The 18,320-nt window shown below is 48.6% G+C and overlaps 1 protein-coding gene and 1 long non-coding RNA gene across 2 annotated transcripts in view; one reads left to right on the top strand and one right to left on the bottom strand.

The window, feature by feature from the left end:
* LOC115478301 (xyloside xylosyltransferase 1-like) overlaps nt 1–653 on the bottom strand; it is a 142,124-nt gene extending 141,471 nt beyond the window's left edge. Inside the window, exon 1 of the mRNA XM_030215599.1 lies at nt 65–653. Coding sequence (XP_030071459.1) covers nt 65–196 — 132 coding nt within the window. The 5' untranslated portion in view covers nt 197–653. The remainder of the gene's footprint in view (nt 1–64) is intronic.
* An 8,574-nt stretch (nt 654–9,227) lies between these two features.
* On the top strand, nt 9,228–16,861 carry LOC115478302. The gene is made up of 3 exons (XR_003943503.1): nt 9,228–9,243; nt 10,773–10,778; nt 16,359–16,861. It is a non-coding gene; the product is annotated as an uncharacterized LOC115478302 (long non-coding RNA).
* Nucleotides 16,862–18,320: the final 1,459 nt, after the last annotated feature.

Below are 18,320 nucleotides of genomic sequence, written 5' to 3'. Positions count from 1 at the left end.
CTGCATCGCAAATCCTAGGAAGAATTCTTGAAAAACAAATCCCTGTTTTCTTTTAGCGGCTTACCAGAGCGTGCAGCTGAAGAATACGCCCCCTGTGCCTGTAGCGTGATTGGATAGGGTGGGGAGGGCTCGCGCCCCCCACCTCCTGTCGGGATTGGCTGGTAGTGCGCGGCAGCAGGACCAGCAGCGTCGGCATTTGGTTGTCCTACGCGTTGCCTGCTGGAGAACGACGCCTAATAAGAGGAACGTTGGTTGCTTGGGAGGGGGGGGAGATGGCAGCAGCGCGAGCGTTGCTCCTGGGGTTGCGCCGCCCACTGTTTCCTGTAGGTCGCCTGAGCCCCACCTATATAGCTGCGAGCCACTGTGACATCACCGACGACGCTGTGGCCCTCCCGACAATGGCAATGACCATCTGTGGGCATTTCTCTTTGCCATTGTTGGTGGCCATCTCGGGGAATTCCCACAGATGGTCATTGCCATTGTCGGGAGGGCCACAGCGTCGTCGGTGATGTCACAGTGGCTCGCAGCTATATAAGTGGGGCTCAGTCGACCCCCTGGATCATCATCTGGAGAGCCTTCCTTCCGATTCGCTCGCCGGGAGAGGAAATGACGTCGGGAGGAGGACAGGAAATGACGTCAGGGAGGGGGCGAGGAAATGCCGATAGGGCGGAGGACAGGAAATGACGTCGGGGAGTAAGTCAGCACGCAGCTGGTTGATGTTACCCAGGACCCTGCGGTACCTCCAAAGCGGCAGCAGTGGCAGAGCTAAGCAATGGGACGGGGGGAAGGTAGAGGTGATGGTTGGGGCTGGAGAGAGAGTTTGATTTGGCCTGTGTTGCAGTGGGAGCAGTGTGCAGAGATTAATGAAGGGTTTTCAGAGGTGGATTAGTGAGGTTCTGCGTTTTCATTCCATAACTTCATGCTCCTGTAGGAGAAGGTGGTTTCACAAGGCTTAACATGTAGATTGGGGCGTCTGCATGGCTCTTGAATGGTTATTTGGTTTTTCCAAATGTGAGTCTGGTTTGATGCTCTGCTCTTTGCAGCCTGCGTACAATGCATTGCAGTAATCGAGATGACTTATCCCCATTGACTGTACATGGAATAGAACATCGAGAGTGAGGTTTCGATCTATGGTTACTCCTAGAATTCCCAAGTTTTGAGAGACAGGCAGAGAACAGTATGGTGTGGTTATGGTAGGGAAGCTTTTTGTGTTATGTTGTGAGGTGAGAACAAGACATTGTGGTTTTTTTTCTGCATTTAGTGTCAGTTGGAATGCATCTGCCCAGGAGTGCATTATTTGGAGGCTGCATATTTGTAGGGGTTGAGGTGTTGAAGTTTAGCCAAATGTATCAGCATCAGGGGGGATCCTTGGGGTACTCCACATTCAGGTGTCCATGGGGGTGATCTGTCCGCTTTCGTTGTTAATTGGTAGAATAGATGCTACTGGTCAATAGTTGGTTAGGTCCATTCTGCTTTTAGCATCTTTCGGTAGCGGTCATGGGCGTAGACTGGGGGGGGGGGTGAGGGGGGCAATGCCCCCCCCCCCAGACGACGTGAGACTGGCGCCAATAGTTTAAAAAAAACTCGTCTCCATCTGCTTCGCTTCCCTGCTCTCTCTGTCTGCGTCCCGCCTTCCTCTGATGTAATTTCCTTTCGGACGGGACACAGACAGAGAGGGCAGGGAAGCGAAGCGGACAAAGACGAGCATGTCCGTCTACCCCCTCTCTTCCTCCCTCATTCCGGCGCAGGCTTCTTCAGCTTTTCTGTGTTCCTGGCAGCGGTAGCGACGTACACACTGCCTTCGGCTCTGCCCCGCATAGGCAGTGAGTACGTCGCTACCGCTGCCAGAATCTCAACTGCTAACTCTAATCTGACTGGCGTTTTACAACATCAGGTTTCAATCAGCTATGTTCAACTTTCTTATTGTGAGAAGCATTAACGGGAGGCAACTGTACACTTCTTGTTTAAAAATAAAAAAGGTTTCAGATTGCACAACAGCCTCTCGCAATTCGCAGCTCTTCCGCCTTCTCGCCACTGGACTTTCTATCCCATCTCTTGCCTCCTTTGGGAGGATGTTTCCTTTGTCCGTGGGGACATTCATCTATTTTGAACATTAGCTTCTACTAATCCTGGAGAGAGCTGCTTGTATCAACATCTTTCCCTTCACTTTCACTCTACTGGAACCTAAAGTGGCTGCTGCATTTTGGGACCAGCCGTGGAACAGGCATTGCTGCATTCTGCATAGGCGCGCCTTCCGATTCAGTCGCCGAGAGAGGAAATGACGTCAGGGAAGGGGAGAGGCTGGGAAAGTCGGCAGCTGGTTGATGTGACCCCGCGGTACCTCCAAACCTCCCCCCTCCCCTTCTCCCTGTCCCCCCTGTCCCCCCTCTCCCCCCTCCCCCTCTCCCCCCTTCCCCCTCTCCCCTATCCCCCTGTCCCCCCTCTCCCCTCTCCCCCTTCTCCCCTTCCCCTAACCCCTGTCCCCCTCCCCCCTGTCCCTCTCCCCCTTCTCCCCATCCCCCTCTCCCCCTTCTCCCCTTTCCCCCTTCCCCCTCTTCCCTTTCCCCCTCTTCCCTTTCCCCCTTCCCCCCTTCTCCCCTTCCCTTTCCCCCCCGTTCCCCCTCTCCCCCCTCTCTCTCTTCCCCCTTCCCCTCTCCCTTCCCCCCCTTCCCCTCTGCATTCCCCTTCCCCCTCAACCTCCAAAATGCCTGCATCCCATATGCACTGTCCATTTCTCCAAGACGGGTAAGAGGTGGCATGTAATGACTGCCCAACCTAAGACATGAGGCTTGGACTCATATGGTGGAGACAGGACAAGGGGACCTGGCTCCCCCCTCCCCCCCCCCCATAGGCATCCCATATGCTCCCCCCCCCCCCCCCCCGTAGGCCTCAACCTCCAAAATGCCTGCATACCATATGCACTGTCCATTTCTCCAAGACGGGTAAGAGGTGGCATATGTAGTGACTGCCCAACCTAAGACATGAGGCTTGGACTCATATGGTGGAGACAGGCCAAGGGGATCTGGCTCCCTCCCCCCATAGGCATCCCATATGCTCCCCCCCCCCCCCCCCCCCCGTAGGCCTCAACCTACAAAATGCCTGCATACCATATGCACTGTCCATGTCTCCAAGACGGGTAAGAGGTGGCATATGTAATGACTGCCCAACCTAAGACATGAGGCTTGGACTCATATGGTGGAGACAGGACAAGGGGACCTGGCTCCCTCTCTCCCCCCCCCATAGGCATCCCATATGCTCCCCCCCTGTAGGCCTCAACCTCCAAAATGCCTGCATACCATATGCACTGTCCATGTCTCCAAGACGGGTAAGAGGTGGCATATGTAATGACTGCCCAACCTAAGACATGAGGCTTGGACTCATATGGTGGAGACAGGACAAGGGGACCTGGCTCCCTCCCTCCCCCCATAGGCATCCCATATGCTCCCCCCCCCCCCCCCCCGTAGGCCTCAACCTCCAAAATGCCTGCATACCATATGCACTGTCCATGTCTCCAAGACGGGTAAGAGGTGGCATATGTAATGACAGCCCAACCTAAGACATGAGGCTTGGACTCATATGGTGGAGACAGGCCAAGGGGATCTGGCTCCCTCCCTCACCCCCCCCCCCCCCCCCATAGGCATCCCATATGCTCCCCCCCCCCCCCCCCCCCCCCCCCCCCCACCGTAGGCCTCAACCTCCAAAATGCATGCATACCATATGCACTGTCCATGTCTCCAAGACGGGTAAGAGGTGGCATATGTAATGACTGCCCAACCTAAGACATGAGGCTTGGACTCATATGGTGGAGACAGGCCAAGGGGATCTGGCTCCCTCCCTCCCTCACCCCCCCCATAGGCATCCCATATGCTCCCCCCCCCCCGCACCGTAGGCCTCAACCTCCAAAATGCCTGCATACCCTATGCACTGTCCATGGTCTCCAAGACGGGTAAGAGGTGGCCTATGTAGTGACTGCCCAACCTAGACATGAGGCTTGGACTCATATGGTGGAGACAGGCCAAGGGGATCTGGCTCCCTCCCTCACCCCCCCCCCCATAGGCATCCCATATGCTTCCCCCCCCCCCCCCCCACCGTAGGCCTCAACCTCCAAAATGCCTGCATACCATATGCACTGTCCATGTCTCCAAGACGGGTAAGAGGTGGCATATGTAGTGACTGCCCAACCTAAGACATGAGGCTTGGACTCATATGGTGGAGACAGGACAAGGGGACCTGGCTCCCTCCCTCCCCCCCCCCCCATAGGCATCCCGTATGCCTCCCCCCCCCCCCCCCCCCGTAGGCCTCAACCTCCAAAATGCCTGCATACGATATGCACTGTCCATGTCTTCAAGACGGTAAGAGGTGGCATATGTAATGACTGCCAACCTAGACATGAGGCTTGGACTCATATGGTGGAGACAGGCCAAGGGGATCTGGCTCCCATCCCTCACCCCCTCACCCCCTCCCCCATAGGCATCCCATATGCTCCCCCCCCCCACCGTAGGCCTCAACCTCCAAAATGCCTGCATACCATATGCACTGTCCATGTCTCCAAGACGGGTAAGAGGTGGCATATGTAGTGACTGCCCAACCTAAGACATGAGGCTTGGACTCATATGGTGGAGACAGGACAAAGGGACCTGGCCCCCTTCTTCCCCTCCCCTTCTTCCCCTCTCCACCTCCTTCCCCTCCCTTCTTCCCCTCTCCCCTTCTTTCCCTCTCCACCTCCTTCCCCTCTCCCCTTCTTTCCCTCTCCACCTCCTTCCCCTCCCCCTCTTCCCCTCTCCACCTCCTTCCCCTCCCCCTCTTCCCCTCTCCCCTTCTTCCCCTCTCCCCTTCTTCCCCTCCCCTCTTCCCCTCCTCTCCCCTTCTTCCCCTTCCTTCCCTCTCCACCTCCTTCCCCTCTCCCCTTCTTCCCCTCCCCTCTTCCCCTCTCCACCTCCTTCCCCTTCCTTCCTCTCCCCTTCTTCCCCTCTCCACCTCCTTCCCCTTCCTTCCTTCCCTCTCCCCTTCTTCCCCTCTCCACCTCCTTCCCCTCTCTACCTCCTTCCCCTTCCCTCTCCCCTTCTTCCCCGCTCCACCTCCTTCCCCTTCCCTCTCCCCTTCTTCCCCGCTCCACCTCCTTCCCCTCCCTCCCCCTCTCCACCTCCTTCCCCTCCCCTCTCCCCCTTCTTCCCCTCTCACCTCCTTCCCCTTCCCTCTCCCCTTCTTCGCCGCTCCACCTCCTCCCCTCCCCCTCTTCTTCCCCGCTCCACCTCCTTCCCCTCCCCTCCTTCCCCGCTCCACCTCCTTCCCCTCTCCTCTCCCCTCTTCCTTCCTTCTCCACCTCCTTCCCCTTCCCCTCCCCTTCTTCCCCGCTCCACCTCCTTCCCCTCCCTTCTTCCCCTCTCCCCTTCTTTCCCTCTCCACCTCCTTCCCCTCTCCCCTTCTTTCCCTCTCCACCTCCTTCCCCTCCCCCTCTCCCCTCTCCACCTCCTTCCCCCCCCCTCTTCCCCTCTCCCCTTCTTCCCCTCTCCCCTTCTTCCCCTCCCCCTCTTCCCCTCCTCTCCCCTTCTTTCCCCTTCCTTCCCTCTCCACCTCCTTCCCCTCCCCTCTTCCCCTCTCTTCTCCCCTTCTTCCCCTCTCTACCTCCTTCCCCTTCCCTCTCCCCTTCTTCCCTCTCCACCTCCTTCCCCTCCCCCTCTCCTCTCCCCTTCTTCCCCTCTCTACCTCCTTCCCCTCTCCCCTTCTTCCCCTCCCCCTCTTCCCCTCTCCACCTCCTTCCCCTTCCTTCCCTCTCCCCTTCTTCCCCTCTCCACCTCCTTCCCCTTCCTTCCTTCCCTCTCCCCTTCTTCCCCTCTCCACCTCCTTCCCCTCTCTACCTCCTTCCCCTTCCCTCTCCCCTTCTTCCCCGCTCCACCTCCTTCCCCTTCCCTCTCCCCTTCTTCCCCGCTCCACCTCCTTCCCCTCCCCTCCCCCTCTCCACCTCCTTCCCCTCCCCTCTCCCCTTCTTCCCCTCTCCACCTCCTTCCCCTTCCCTCTCCCCTTCTTCGCCGCTCCACCTCCTTCCCCTCCCCTCTTCTTCCCCGCTCCACCTCCTTCCCCTCCCCTCTTCTTCCCCGCTCCACCTCCTTCCCCTCCCCTCCTTCCCCGCTCCACCTCCTTCCCCTCTCCACCTCCTTCCCCTCTCCTCTCCCCTTCTTCCCTTCTCCACCTCCTTCCCCTTCCCTCTCCCCTTCTTCCCCGCTCCACCTCCTTCCCCTCCCCTCCCCCTTTCTTCCCCTCTCCACCTCCTTCCCCTCCCCTCTCCACCTCCTTCCCCTCCCCTCTCCCCTTCCTCCCCCCTCCGCCCCTCTTCCCCCTCCCATCCCCTCCCCTCTTCCTCCTCCACCGTCATTTACTATGTTACCACTTTCCACCACAGTTCTTGTCTGATTGGCCAGAATCTACTGGACCTACTGACTGAACTGTTTTAGATGGTTGGAGTTTTTTTTATGCCAATGATAGTACTGATATCTTTGGCACTTGAGGCTTTTTTTCTCCTTTTTAAATAGTTACCACATACTAAACTACTAGACAATTAAAAGACTGAACTCTGCTCTCCCATTCAGATAAGACAGCAAAGGAAAAATATCACATAAAGGAATATTCAAACAGCATCACTGAAGAAAGCCAGTCAGGTTCCCACTCCTGTGGGCCAGCACTGATCTGAAGAAGGAGGGCAACCTTCAAAAGCTAATCAGAAATTAATTAATAAAGATATTTACCTATATTAGCAACAACGGTTCCTATTTGTTATTTTTATTTTTGGTTGTTTTCAGGCATTATGGCACTGCTGCTAGGATTTTTTTCTTTACAGGAAGGGACTTGATATACCACCTTTCTATGGTTTTGCAAGTACATTCAAAGCAGTTTACATTGTCTATACAGGTACTTATTTGTACCTGGGGCAATGGAGGGTAAGTTCACTAACCACTAGGCTACTCCTCTACTTCCTTGGGATTCCGGAATCTTGCTATTCTTGATGTACTGCTGGTCTATGATTTTTGCAACTACATTCAAGGCAGTTTACATATTATGTACAGGTTCTTATTTTGTACCAGGGGCAGTGGAGGGTTAAGTGACTTGCCCAGAGTCACAAAGAGCTGTAGTGGGGAGTTGAACCAGTTCCCCCAGATCAAAGTCCCACTGCACTAACCACTAGGCTACTCCTTCACTAGTGATGTTCCAATGTAGAATCTCCCATACTAGCAACATTCCATGTTCCACTGCACTAACCACTAGGCTACTCCTCCACTAGCAACACTTCCTGTAGAATCTCAAATAGGGAAATGGGACTTGATATACTGTCTTTCTGTGGTTTTTGCAACTGCATTCAAAGCAGTTTACATAGTCTTTACAGGTTCTTATTTGTACCTGGGGCAATGGAGGGTTAAGTGACTTGCCCAGAGTCACAAGGAGCTGCAGTGGGAATTCAACCCAGTTCCCCAGGGTCAAGGTCCACTGCGCTAACTACTAGGCTAGTGCAGTGGACCTTGACCCTGGGGACTGGACAGCTTTTTAATGTATTTGAAAGCATCCGATATGTAGCTACTAGAAACAGCATGAATAAAGGTTGTATTTGTGGTCATTTTCTGCCATGGAAGTGCTATTATGAGACTTGAAGTAAAAAACATGGAAATCACATCTCTTGTACAAATGGATTATTCTGTTAATGAGCATGGTTCAGGGACAAGTGGTTTCATAAAGTCAAAACAATAAAATATTTTCTTTCATGACCATAATGCAGTTCATTGTGACAGAACAGTTTTTGGGTTTAAGCCTGTAAACTGCCTTAAGTAATTCTGAAGCGTATTTCTTAGTTTGGCCAGCAAGTAGTGCATGTTTATATTTGAAGCTGCTGCAGAACAAGCTGGTTCTCTTTATGAAGCAGTTTAGAAAGGCAGTATGTTTTCAAACCTGTTATCTGAAAAAAAAAAAAAGTTTATTTGATAATTTGTGAACAGCTATAGGTCCGCTCTTCCAGGACACTATTTAGACAGTATACAGTACATGTTTAGTACTTGTTGCTGATTGCACTTTTTCTGTCCATGGGTCATGAGAATAACATCAGTGTTCCCCTGCTTGTCTGGAAAGAAAAGATAAAAAGTAGTTGTCTGTTGGGTCTGAGTGCTTTCTGGGAATGGTGGGACTAATGGGACTGTGGCCCTAATAACCTAGAAATCACACAGGGGCAGCTGCTCATGTAGCCCAAGCTCAAAAAAAAAAAAGCATTGGCACATTTTAACTACGTCGCTAGATTTTGCTGGCTTTGAAAGTCAGATTTGCCTATAACAGTGGCAAGAAGTGAAAGGCCATCTCTGCCCATCAGAAGTACCTGAACTAGTGATTGTAGAAGGGGGAAACTTGAATCCCATGGGCATAAAAGATGTGAAGCTTACAGTTTCCGAAATTTAATGATAGAGACCAACACTTTATAGATCCAACAAAATTTATCATCTTGTTCAGAAGGAATGGATTCTAAGGACTTAGCCGAGATTGGGTGGCAGAGCTGGTGGAGGGAGGCGGGATAGTGCTGGGCAGACTTATACGGTCTGTCCAGAACCGGTGGTGGGAAACGGGGCTGGTGGTGGGAGGCGGGGATAGTGCTGGGCAGACTTACACAGTCTGTGCCCTGAAAAGGACAGGTAAAATCAAAGTAAGGTATACACAAGAAGTAGCACATATGAGTTTATCTTGTTGGCAGACTGGATGGACCATGCAGGTCTTTTTCTGCCGTCATCTACTATGTTCAGCAGATATGCCTTGTCAGATCGTGTGGTTTGTTTGGTATGTGTGTCAAAATTGTATATAGGGCAGACTACGAGAAAAGTTACCCACTTGACTGAGCAAGTACTACTATACAACCCACAAAATGATTGCACTATGGAGTACACTGCAATTTATTACAACATGAGTTTGAACTCTTGCAAGGTGTAGTATTGCAATAAAGTGCTATTATCTTAAGGGTGACATTGCCTGGAGCTCTTTGAGGCTTTTCCTTTATTGATAACTTTATTAACTGATGCAGGATTGTTCATAAATGATGAGAACTTTTCTAGTTTTGTATGTATGCAGTGCCACATATGCAAGCATCAGCTGTCAGATGTGTCCCGGTTGAGGCTAAGAAAGCAAATAGGAGTTATTAGGAAAGGAATGGAGAACAAAATTATTATATTGCCTTTGTACAGCTCCATGCTGTGACCACACCTCAAATATTTTTTTTTTGTTACATTGGTACCCCGCACTCAATGCGGCTTACATATTTATACAGGTACTTATTTGTAACCTTGTGGCGATGGAGGGTTAAGTGACTTGCCCAGAGTCACAAAGAGCTGCCCTGTGGCCTGAAAGTGGGAATCGAACTGTTTCCCCAGGACCAGAGTCCACCACCCTAATCCCTAGGCAGAATTATAAGAGGTAGAAAGAAAGGGTAACAAAAATGATGAAGGGGGTCGAGACAACTTTCCAAGGAGACAATGTTAGAGAGGCTATGGCTCTTCAGCTTTGGAGACAGCTAAGGGGAGATATGATAGAAGTCTATAAATACTACTGAAAATGGTAGATGTTGAATTTACTCTTTTCAAAAATAAAAGGACTAAGGGGCACACAATGAAGCTACTAAATCTGAGAAATGTTTCTTCACTCAACATCTAATTAAACTTCAGAATTTGTTGCCAGAAAATGTGGTAAAGTAGGGTTCAAAAAAAGGTTTGGATAATTTTATAAAAGACAAGTTCAGAAGCCTTTATTAAGATGGACTTTGGGGAAATACACTACTTTTTTTTCTAGGATAAGCAACGTAAAATCTGTTTTACCTCTTTTGGTATATGCTAGGTACTTGTGACCTGGATTGGCCACTGTTGGTAATGGGATACTGGACTTGATGGACCTTTTGGTCTTTCCCATTATGCCAGGAGAAGGGTTGGGAACCACTGCTCTAGTGTGATCTACCATAAATCTCCACTGCATAATACTATGAGATTGCAAAGTATCACATATTAAGTCATCTCTGGTAATCACCAGGGTCCCCCAGTGCATGATGCCTTACGATTACCGTGGACTGCACTATTTTATTATTAATACCAATGTTTTATTATTTTAAATGGTACTCAGCACCTGGAGTGTGTAACCAGCTCTCCCAAACCTTTGAGGTTGTTATTAAAATAAAAATTTCACTCTTCTTTTCCCGGCTCAATCAGCTGGGCACTGCCCAGATGTTCCGAACAGCGCTGGGCGCTATTGGACCTATGATCAGAGTGGAGGAGTGGCCTAGTGGTTAGGGTGGTGGACTTTGGTACCCTGGGGAACTGAGGAACTGATTCGATTCCCACTTCAGGCACAGGCAGCTCCTTGTGACTCTGGGCAAGTCACTTAACCCTCCATTGCCCCATGTAAGCCACATTGAGCCTGCCATGAGTGGGAAAGCGTGGGGTACAAATGTAGCAAAAATAAATAAAATAATGCATTGCAAATTTAAGCAGCGCAATTATCTCTGAGCATGGGGTAGAAGTGCGGGAGAATTGTGCCTGAGCATGCTCAGCAACAATCCTCTCGCACTTGTTTGACAGGTCTGGGCTGTCAAAAGCCCAAACCTGTCAAACACAGGGGCTGGAGGTCCATGGGACCACCAAGCCCTGACTACCCCTGCCACGAGCAACGGGAGCTAGGCCCTGAGGACCTCCGGTCCCCCCAACCGATCCCCCTCCCCCAGGTTGAGGGAGGGCTGGAGATCCGGTGGGTCTCCAGCCCCCCAGCAAATGGTCCCTGGTGGTCCAGTGGGTGCCGACCAAGGCCCCCCCCCCCCCCCAGTGACAGGGGGTTGGAGGTCTGCTGGACCGCCGGTCCCCCCTCCCCAACCCCCAGCATTGACAAGGGACCCGTCACTCCATCCACCGCCGCCGCTCTACCTCTCTGCCCCACCCACCCCCTACCTTGGTTGAGGAGGGACGCAGCCTGCCTCCTCCCTCCTCTTCCCTTCGACGCCACAAATGGTGGGGCTACACACCATATAAGGGAGTTGGCGTCGAAGGAAGAGGAGGGAGGCAGGCTGCTTCCCTCCTCCAACTAAGGTAGGGGGGCAGGCAGCGGATAGAGTGACAGGTCCATCACACAGGGACCCTTGTCAATGCTGGGGGTTGGGGGACCGGCGGTCCAGCGAACCTCCAGCCCCCCTGTCGCTGGGGGGTGGCTTGGTTTGTGCCCACTGGACCACCAATGACCATTTGCTGGGGGGGGGGGTGTTGGGGGCTCTGGACCTCTTGCATACTGTACAGGACTCACCATTCACCCCCAATGATCTGCAAACCCTAACGCCAGCTCGGAGCTGGCGTAGAGTTTGTCGCGGCCAGCAACCCAATCTTTGGCACACTGGTCGCTGATCATTGGGGATGAATGCATTAAGCGCTGATTAGCATGCGTTTGCATGCTACTTGCGCTAAGAGCCCTCAAAAGCACGTTGTTTCACGTGCTCGAGGGCACTGATCATGGGTCAGTAGCAAACGCCGGCGCTAGTATGGCGCTAACAGCCTCTAGCGCCGGCATTTGCTTTTGATGATCTGCCTGTAGGGGAGGGAACCATGGGGCTTCAGAATCAAGTGTGCTGTCACCCCCAGGCTCCCTCATGGCCAGTAGAGCATAGGAGCAATTCAATGAATGATGGGACAACTGGCAACTCTAGGAGGACATGATATTGGGAGATGATTGAAAAGAGAAACAGCAGAACCCAGGCTCTGGGGGCTTAATTAAGCCTGAAAGCTGCAAGAGAACTCTTTAAAATGGTGGGGTAGGGAGGAGAGGGGAGGGGAAAGAGTTTCACAGACCAAGTCTACTCCTCAGTCAGAGAAGCTGAGCTCTCTGAAAGTTGACTATAGAGACTTCAGTTATAGCTCTCTGACATTGTTTTATGTGCTCACAGTAAGGGGCCCTTTTTACTAAGCTAAGAAATGGCTTTACTGCATCCTTTCCCACATACTCTAAGGACATTTTAATGCAGCTGTCAAAAAGGGTTCTGTTCTATTTTTTTTTGAATATATAGCTGTGCGCTGTTAGCATTACCATGTAATCATTTTTAAAAAATTACCACTGGATAACATGAAAAGATATCTTCCTGCCACTGAATAGATGCCTACTTTCCACATAGGTCCAGGCAGCACAGTTATTAAAATGAGGCACCGTCAAATCTACATGTATAATTTATAAATAAGAGACATGAATAGTTTCATTATAAAATTACACATTTGATTAGCTAGGATCAGGCCCAGCAGAGCATCTTTCTGGCTGGAGGAGGCCTAACAATCCAATGCCTGACCCCCATTAGGACAGAGCCCCAGTGGCCCACTGCATTCCACAATGCAGAAAGTAGATGCATAATTAAGTGATACAGTAACTTACCAGAGAACCTCATCACTTACTGTACACTAACTTGCTTGCAATGGAAAGGGGGTGAATAACCAGGTTATGTGCATGGACAGTGGCTTGCAGTAAGCAGAGATGCCAAGGGTGGCCCATCCTAAAGAATTAGATTTATCACCACAGTCAGTGAGATTGAAGGCCAATGAGTGAGGTTGTCTAGGGGTGCAGCTGGGGAATACATTTGGAAAGAGCTGCATGTTTGTTTCACTTAGTAAATAAAAGCATCACAAAATGATTTAGCTTCCTTTGGTTTAAGTCTTCAATTCCATATGAAAATGAATGCAAAACAAAGAGGAACTTGTAAAATGGTACAAATCTCTTGTAAGGCCAAGCAAAATGCTGCCAAGGCTCTGCAGCAACAGTTTAGGGACTTAAGTACATAGGATAACAGTACTGCATCTCCTCCACCAGTCTGGCATCTCTCTTTTCTGCTCTCCCTAGTTCTAGCACATCTGCCCCCAACCACAGTCTGGCATATCTTCCCTCCCCCCCACCATAAGTTCACCATCCAAACTAACCGTTATTACTAGTAGTACCAGCAATTAACACAGACTGCCTTGCCCCACCAGAAATCGGAAGTTAAGTCAGAGGGGGCACGATGTGGCAGAGGGAAGGCTCTGTGGGACTGGCAGGAGGCAGCCTGTGTTCATTGCTGCCACTGCTGGAAACCACTGATTGTAAAGATGAGAGGCCAAACTGCTGGATCAAGTGGAGAGGAAGGTGGCGCATCAGCTCCTGAAATGTGTGAGAAGAGGGGGGTGATCAGCCTGGGAAGGCAGTCTAATGCATGTGACTTGCTATCTTTGAGTTAGTACACAGCAAGTGGCCATGCATTGTTACCACTGTATATAAAGTGGTTTCACTTACCCTCCTGAAGAGACAGTAAGTACACCCACGCTACCATCTATATACTTAAAGCCCCGAATCTGAAATACCAGCTATGCACGTAATGTAGCCCAACACCTCTCTCCCCTCATCTAAAACACCAGCCCCCTACCTCAACACAGGTTTGGAGATATGGACCATACTGTTTTTGTTTCTCTCCTTAGTTATTGGACACACCAGATAGTTTATATGGTGTTCATCTACTATCATTGCCTGTTTCTATGTTTAAATTTAACACATCTCCAGTATAAAGACCTGCAAGTGTCTGAATGGGTAATACATATAACAGCTCTCTCATGGGAGAGGGTCAACACAAAATGCATAGTTTTAATAACTCACATCACCCCTCTTTTGCAGTATACTAAGTTTTTAATCAAGTATTTACAATTCTTACATAATGTACACGTCAAGATAATAAGGATAAAATACTACATTTTCTCCATTTACAGTGGTAAAAGGCCAAAAATGGTCTTCTAAAAGCTACCTACATTCAAGCTTTACATATAGATTTTCTTACTGCATAAGAAAAAAAAGCAAGGTTGCTTATAAATTTAGTATAGAATATTTTCAGCTATGGCAGGGGAAGATAAACATGCAAATCGTGTACTTATTGCTGCAACCATGCAGAAGAAACATACGCTGCTATTATACCAATTAGTCAGGGCCAGATAGAGCTGGTGACCAATGCCAGCTGAATAAAACTATGGTTTGATTCCTTCGAGTCTTAGTCAAGTCAGACCCAGCGTAATTAAGTTATGAACTTTCAGAGCAAATAGTTTGGAAAAATGGAAAGAGAGCGAGGGATAAGTGTAAACTCATCAACATGTACATTCAGAATTTGTTACATCATACTATAGGGATTGTCTAACACTTAAATGAGCACTGATTCTATCCGAGTGTTCCAAAATGTAATTCACCACATTACCATTTTCTTCTCCTTGCCATCCAAGTAGATTCAGTCAAGCTTACCTGCACAGGGCCAGCCCTACCACTGGAGACCAGGAATCTACCTATGCCAAAAGACTGGGAGGGGAGGGGGCAGCAGCACAAGACAATCAAAAAGCAGAAATTTAAAGCCACTGTCTGCGGCAGTGGACCATTGAAAACCTGTACGCATGCACCCAAGCCCTGGCACATCCCATGCCTCTAACAGAAAGTTTGTTACAATGGCCATGTCACTGCCTTTACTTCTGATGAAGATTTGCTTAGTCAGCTCAGGCAGAGGTAGTGGTGAGAGGGGAAGGAAAGAGAAAGGGAGACGTTAAACACTTGAAGGGAGAGGTAGAGAAGGAGAGATACAGAGGGGGCATGACTGAAGATTTGCCATTTTCGGACTGGTCCTCTACCAGCATCAGCCATTTTGAATGGATCTTGCTACCTGTTCCAGTGCATTTGGAGGGTGGGGGGGAGATGCACAGAAAAGCCAATTTCAACTCAGCAAGCAAATGTGTTTCTTCTTCTTTTTTTTTTGCCCAATCTGTTTTAAAGAATGAACACAAAGGCTAAGTTCTCTCTTACTAGCTGAAAGCAGCTGCAGCTTGAAAGGTTGCATTTATCAACTCGGGGATTAACAGAAAGCCAAATATCAAGCTTGAATTAATGAAACAGGATAGAAATACAGCTTTTATACAATGTAAGAGAGCATTACGCTTCATAAGACATTCATAAACTCCTGGGCAGTAAGAACACTAATGCTTAAAGTGGCATTTGTGGTGCACGTTTTGGCATGCTGCAGACACCCAGAAGAGACAACTTTTTAACCAGATGTTACTGCTGTTGTAATTCTGGGGTGTTAACTGGAATTTGAACCACCTGTGTGGTCTCTTTAAATGTTGCAGCTTGTGATTTCCAGACATGCATCACGGGAGGCTACAGTGCTACCAGGGATAGGATTACTTATTGCAACCATACAGGAGATTCATATTTATGACATTACTGCTAGTCAAAAAGACTATTTTGCAATTTTGGACCTCCGCTGAGAGTGTACCAATTGAAGCCTGGAAGACCAGGATGCAAGAAGTCAGCAAGTATGAAAGCCGGATCTATGCCAAATCTCTAAAATCCACGAACAAGCAATATTCGAAGGTGTGGACAGATTGTTTACAGCAGTTAGGGTAAAGAGGGAAGGGGGAGGGGATAGGATCGGAGGGAAGGAGGTAGGGTGTGTTTCCGTACTGACTGGTGTGAGAAGGAATGGGATGTTTGAGATGAATGGATAGGGGGTATTCTAAAAAGCCGATACGTCTACGGGATTACAAAACCTAAGTTGTTAAATCTCTGTTTATTATTGGATGCTGTTCAGGCTATATACTGTATGGAACTGCTTTTGATACCACTTGCAACATTGTAGATGTGCCTAAGTATCGTATTGGTGGCAATAAAAATTAATTAAAAAAAAAAAAAAAAAAAAAGATTACTGCCCCCTCGATACACCAAGTCTCAGTTGATACAGAGCTTAAAATTAAGTGGTCTTACTTTTTGCTGAAGGTGCACAGCATTATACCTTAGCACAAGGTGCTATGTACAGTCTTGATTAAAGGTTAGAATAGGAATCACTTATAAAATGAAAGAATTACAGTTTATTCAATAAAACTTTGTCAGCCACATTGAAAGTCTTCTAAAGCCCCAGTTACATTATTTTCCCAGATCATATCAAGCCTGTTTTAATTTACCATGGTTTCTCCTTTGGTCTTTTCAATGTACAATACTTGCGAGAATTTTAATTGGGTGTTTTTTTCCTGCCATTCAGAAACTAAGTGCAAAAAAAAACAAATTCTCTGAAAATGACCTGCCACTTAAACTTGTTGTATTTAAGTATATCTAGGCATTTCATGCCACACAGCTTTTCTTAGTCTTCATCAAATTTCAAGTTGTTCGTTTGCTTTAGAGTCCTTAATATAAAATCTTAAAATTAGTACTGTCATGAAAAGAGTATACAAGCCAGGTACAAATCTATTGTACAAACACTTACTGACACAGCAAACAGCGCTAGGCACAAAGTCTGCCTTTTTTTCCTTTTTAAATTTGACATTTCAATCTTGGAGCTTAAAACATGTCATAAAATTGAATTAAAACAAATTAATCTAATACAAAAATATGCTGAAGCAAAGATAGTTTCTACTGCCAAGAACTGAAACTATGGAAATGGGGTAATATCAAGACTACAAGGGGCCCAAAACGAACCGCTGAATTGAGACGAGGTATTCCTACTATTCTTTTGATTGCAGGTTGTGCATCACCATTCAGATTAATGCAGAAACACGACTCCTATACAGAAAGTGGCAAGTGGTCCCACTTAAACTGTGCGTTAGACAGTCAGTGTGAGGAAAGTGTAACGTGCTAGCCGGCTTACACTTCCACGCCCCCTAACAGGAAAATGTGCTATAAAACTAAAAGCTAAAGGAAAAAAAAAAAATCAAACACCAAAATGCAGGCTGCTGCAGTGAAATAGAACAACCATTTCACTAATGTAATCACATGCGTGGGATAAACATAAAGGAATCCTGTGCAGAAGAAAGGGATCCTCAGGAGCTTAGCCTAGAATGGGTGGCAGAGCTGGTGGTTGGGAGGCGGGGCTAGTGCTGGGCAGACTTATACGGTCTGTGCCAGAGCTGGTGGTTGGGAGGCGGGGTTGGTAGTTGGGAGGCGGGGATAGTGCAGGGCAGACTTATACGGTCTGTGCCAGAGCCAGTGGTGGGTGGCAGGGATAGTGCTGGGCAGACTTATACGGTCTGTGCCAGAGCTGGTGGTTGGGAGGCGGGGTTGGTGGTTGGGAGGCGGGGATAGGGCTGGCCAGACTTATACGGTCTGTGCACTGAAGAGGACAGTACAAATAAAAAAAGTAGCACATATGAATTTATCTTCTTGGGCAGACTGGATGGACCGTGCAGGTCTTTTTCTGCCGTCATCTACTATGTTACTATGTTAATCTAGAAAGAAAGTTTGCTCGGTTACTGTACAAGATCAGATTTTGACTAGGATTTTAAAAATGAAGCCAACTCGTATCTTGCTATTGCACGGATGAGTACAAATTCCATTCCCTTAACACCCATCCTTTAAATTAAATGGATATTTAAAACAAAACCTAACACTCTAGACCTGGAGGCACTGTTCCCGCTAAGCTGAGCAGGAGTCCTCCACAGAGTCCTGCTAGTATATAGTGAAACAGTGCTATCACATTCTTCTCAATGGTGAGAGAGGCAAGCTCCCTCAGGACTCCAAGGAACCTGCCTGTCCCTAGTGATGGAAGACCACCCCCTAGTGGCAACAATCAAGTTGGAGGACTCCCGCTCAGCTTAGTGGGAACAGTGCCTGGAAGTGAAAAATTAACAACAAAAAAATGCTGATAGTAAAGGAGAAGTCATATGGGTGATAGCTGGTTCATTCAATCTGGGTCAATACACAGTCAATAACCCCAGAGCAAAATCAAAAGAAAACATGGGACGTTCTTGAGGGCTTTTTAATTTTTTTGTCCTGGTAAATAATGCTTTTCTAAGGGGAACCAGTACTGAAATTCTGGTGCTCATTTACAACCACCCAGGAACTGTCCTATTCTAAAAGCCCCTTCCCCTTTGTTGTTCCTAATACAGTCATTGTAGCAACAGTCCGAAAGCCAAAAGCCATCCACTGGGTTCCTTCCAGAACCATGTATCATGAGCTCTAAATTCAGCTAGCAAGCACTGTTCTTACTATGAAAGCTCCCTCCCCACCTCAAGTGCTATGTCTTTGTGGCATCTTCAACCCCAGCTAACCCACGATGGAGAAAACCAGGGAACCACCAGATGGCAGCTAAGAGCACTACACTGAGCATGGTTTATTCTGGGGAGAAAAGGGGAAATTCACATGTAAGAGCTTCTATAAGATGACTTGCTGACATCCTTCAGATATACTGTCCATGCACCTTCCTTTTATTTTGGGTTTTTATGAGGACTAATGACCTTTACATTAGGGTCCATGCATTATGCATTTTAAGATCCACATTGGGCCAAACTTAGAAGGCACACATA

The sequence above is a fragment of the Microcaecilia unicolor genome, chromosome 10, assembly GCF_901765095.1.
Source record: "Microcaecilia unicolor chromosome 10, aMicUni1.1, whole genome shotgun sequence".
NCBI classification, from domain to species: Eukaryota; Metazoa; Chordata; class Amphibia; order Gymnophiona; family Siphonopidae; genus Microcaecilia; species Microcaecilia unicolor.
Note: the sequence above shows the minus strand (reverse complement) of the source record. Positions and strands in the feature narration are given on the sequence as shown.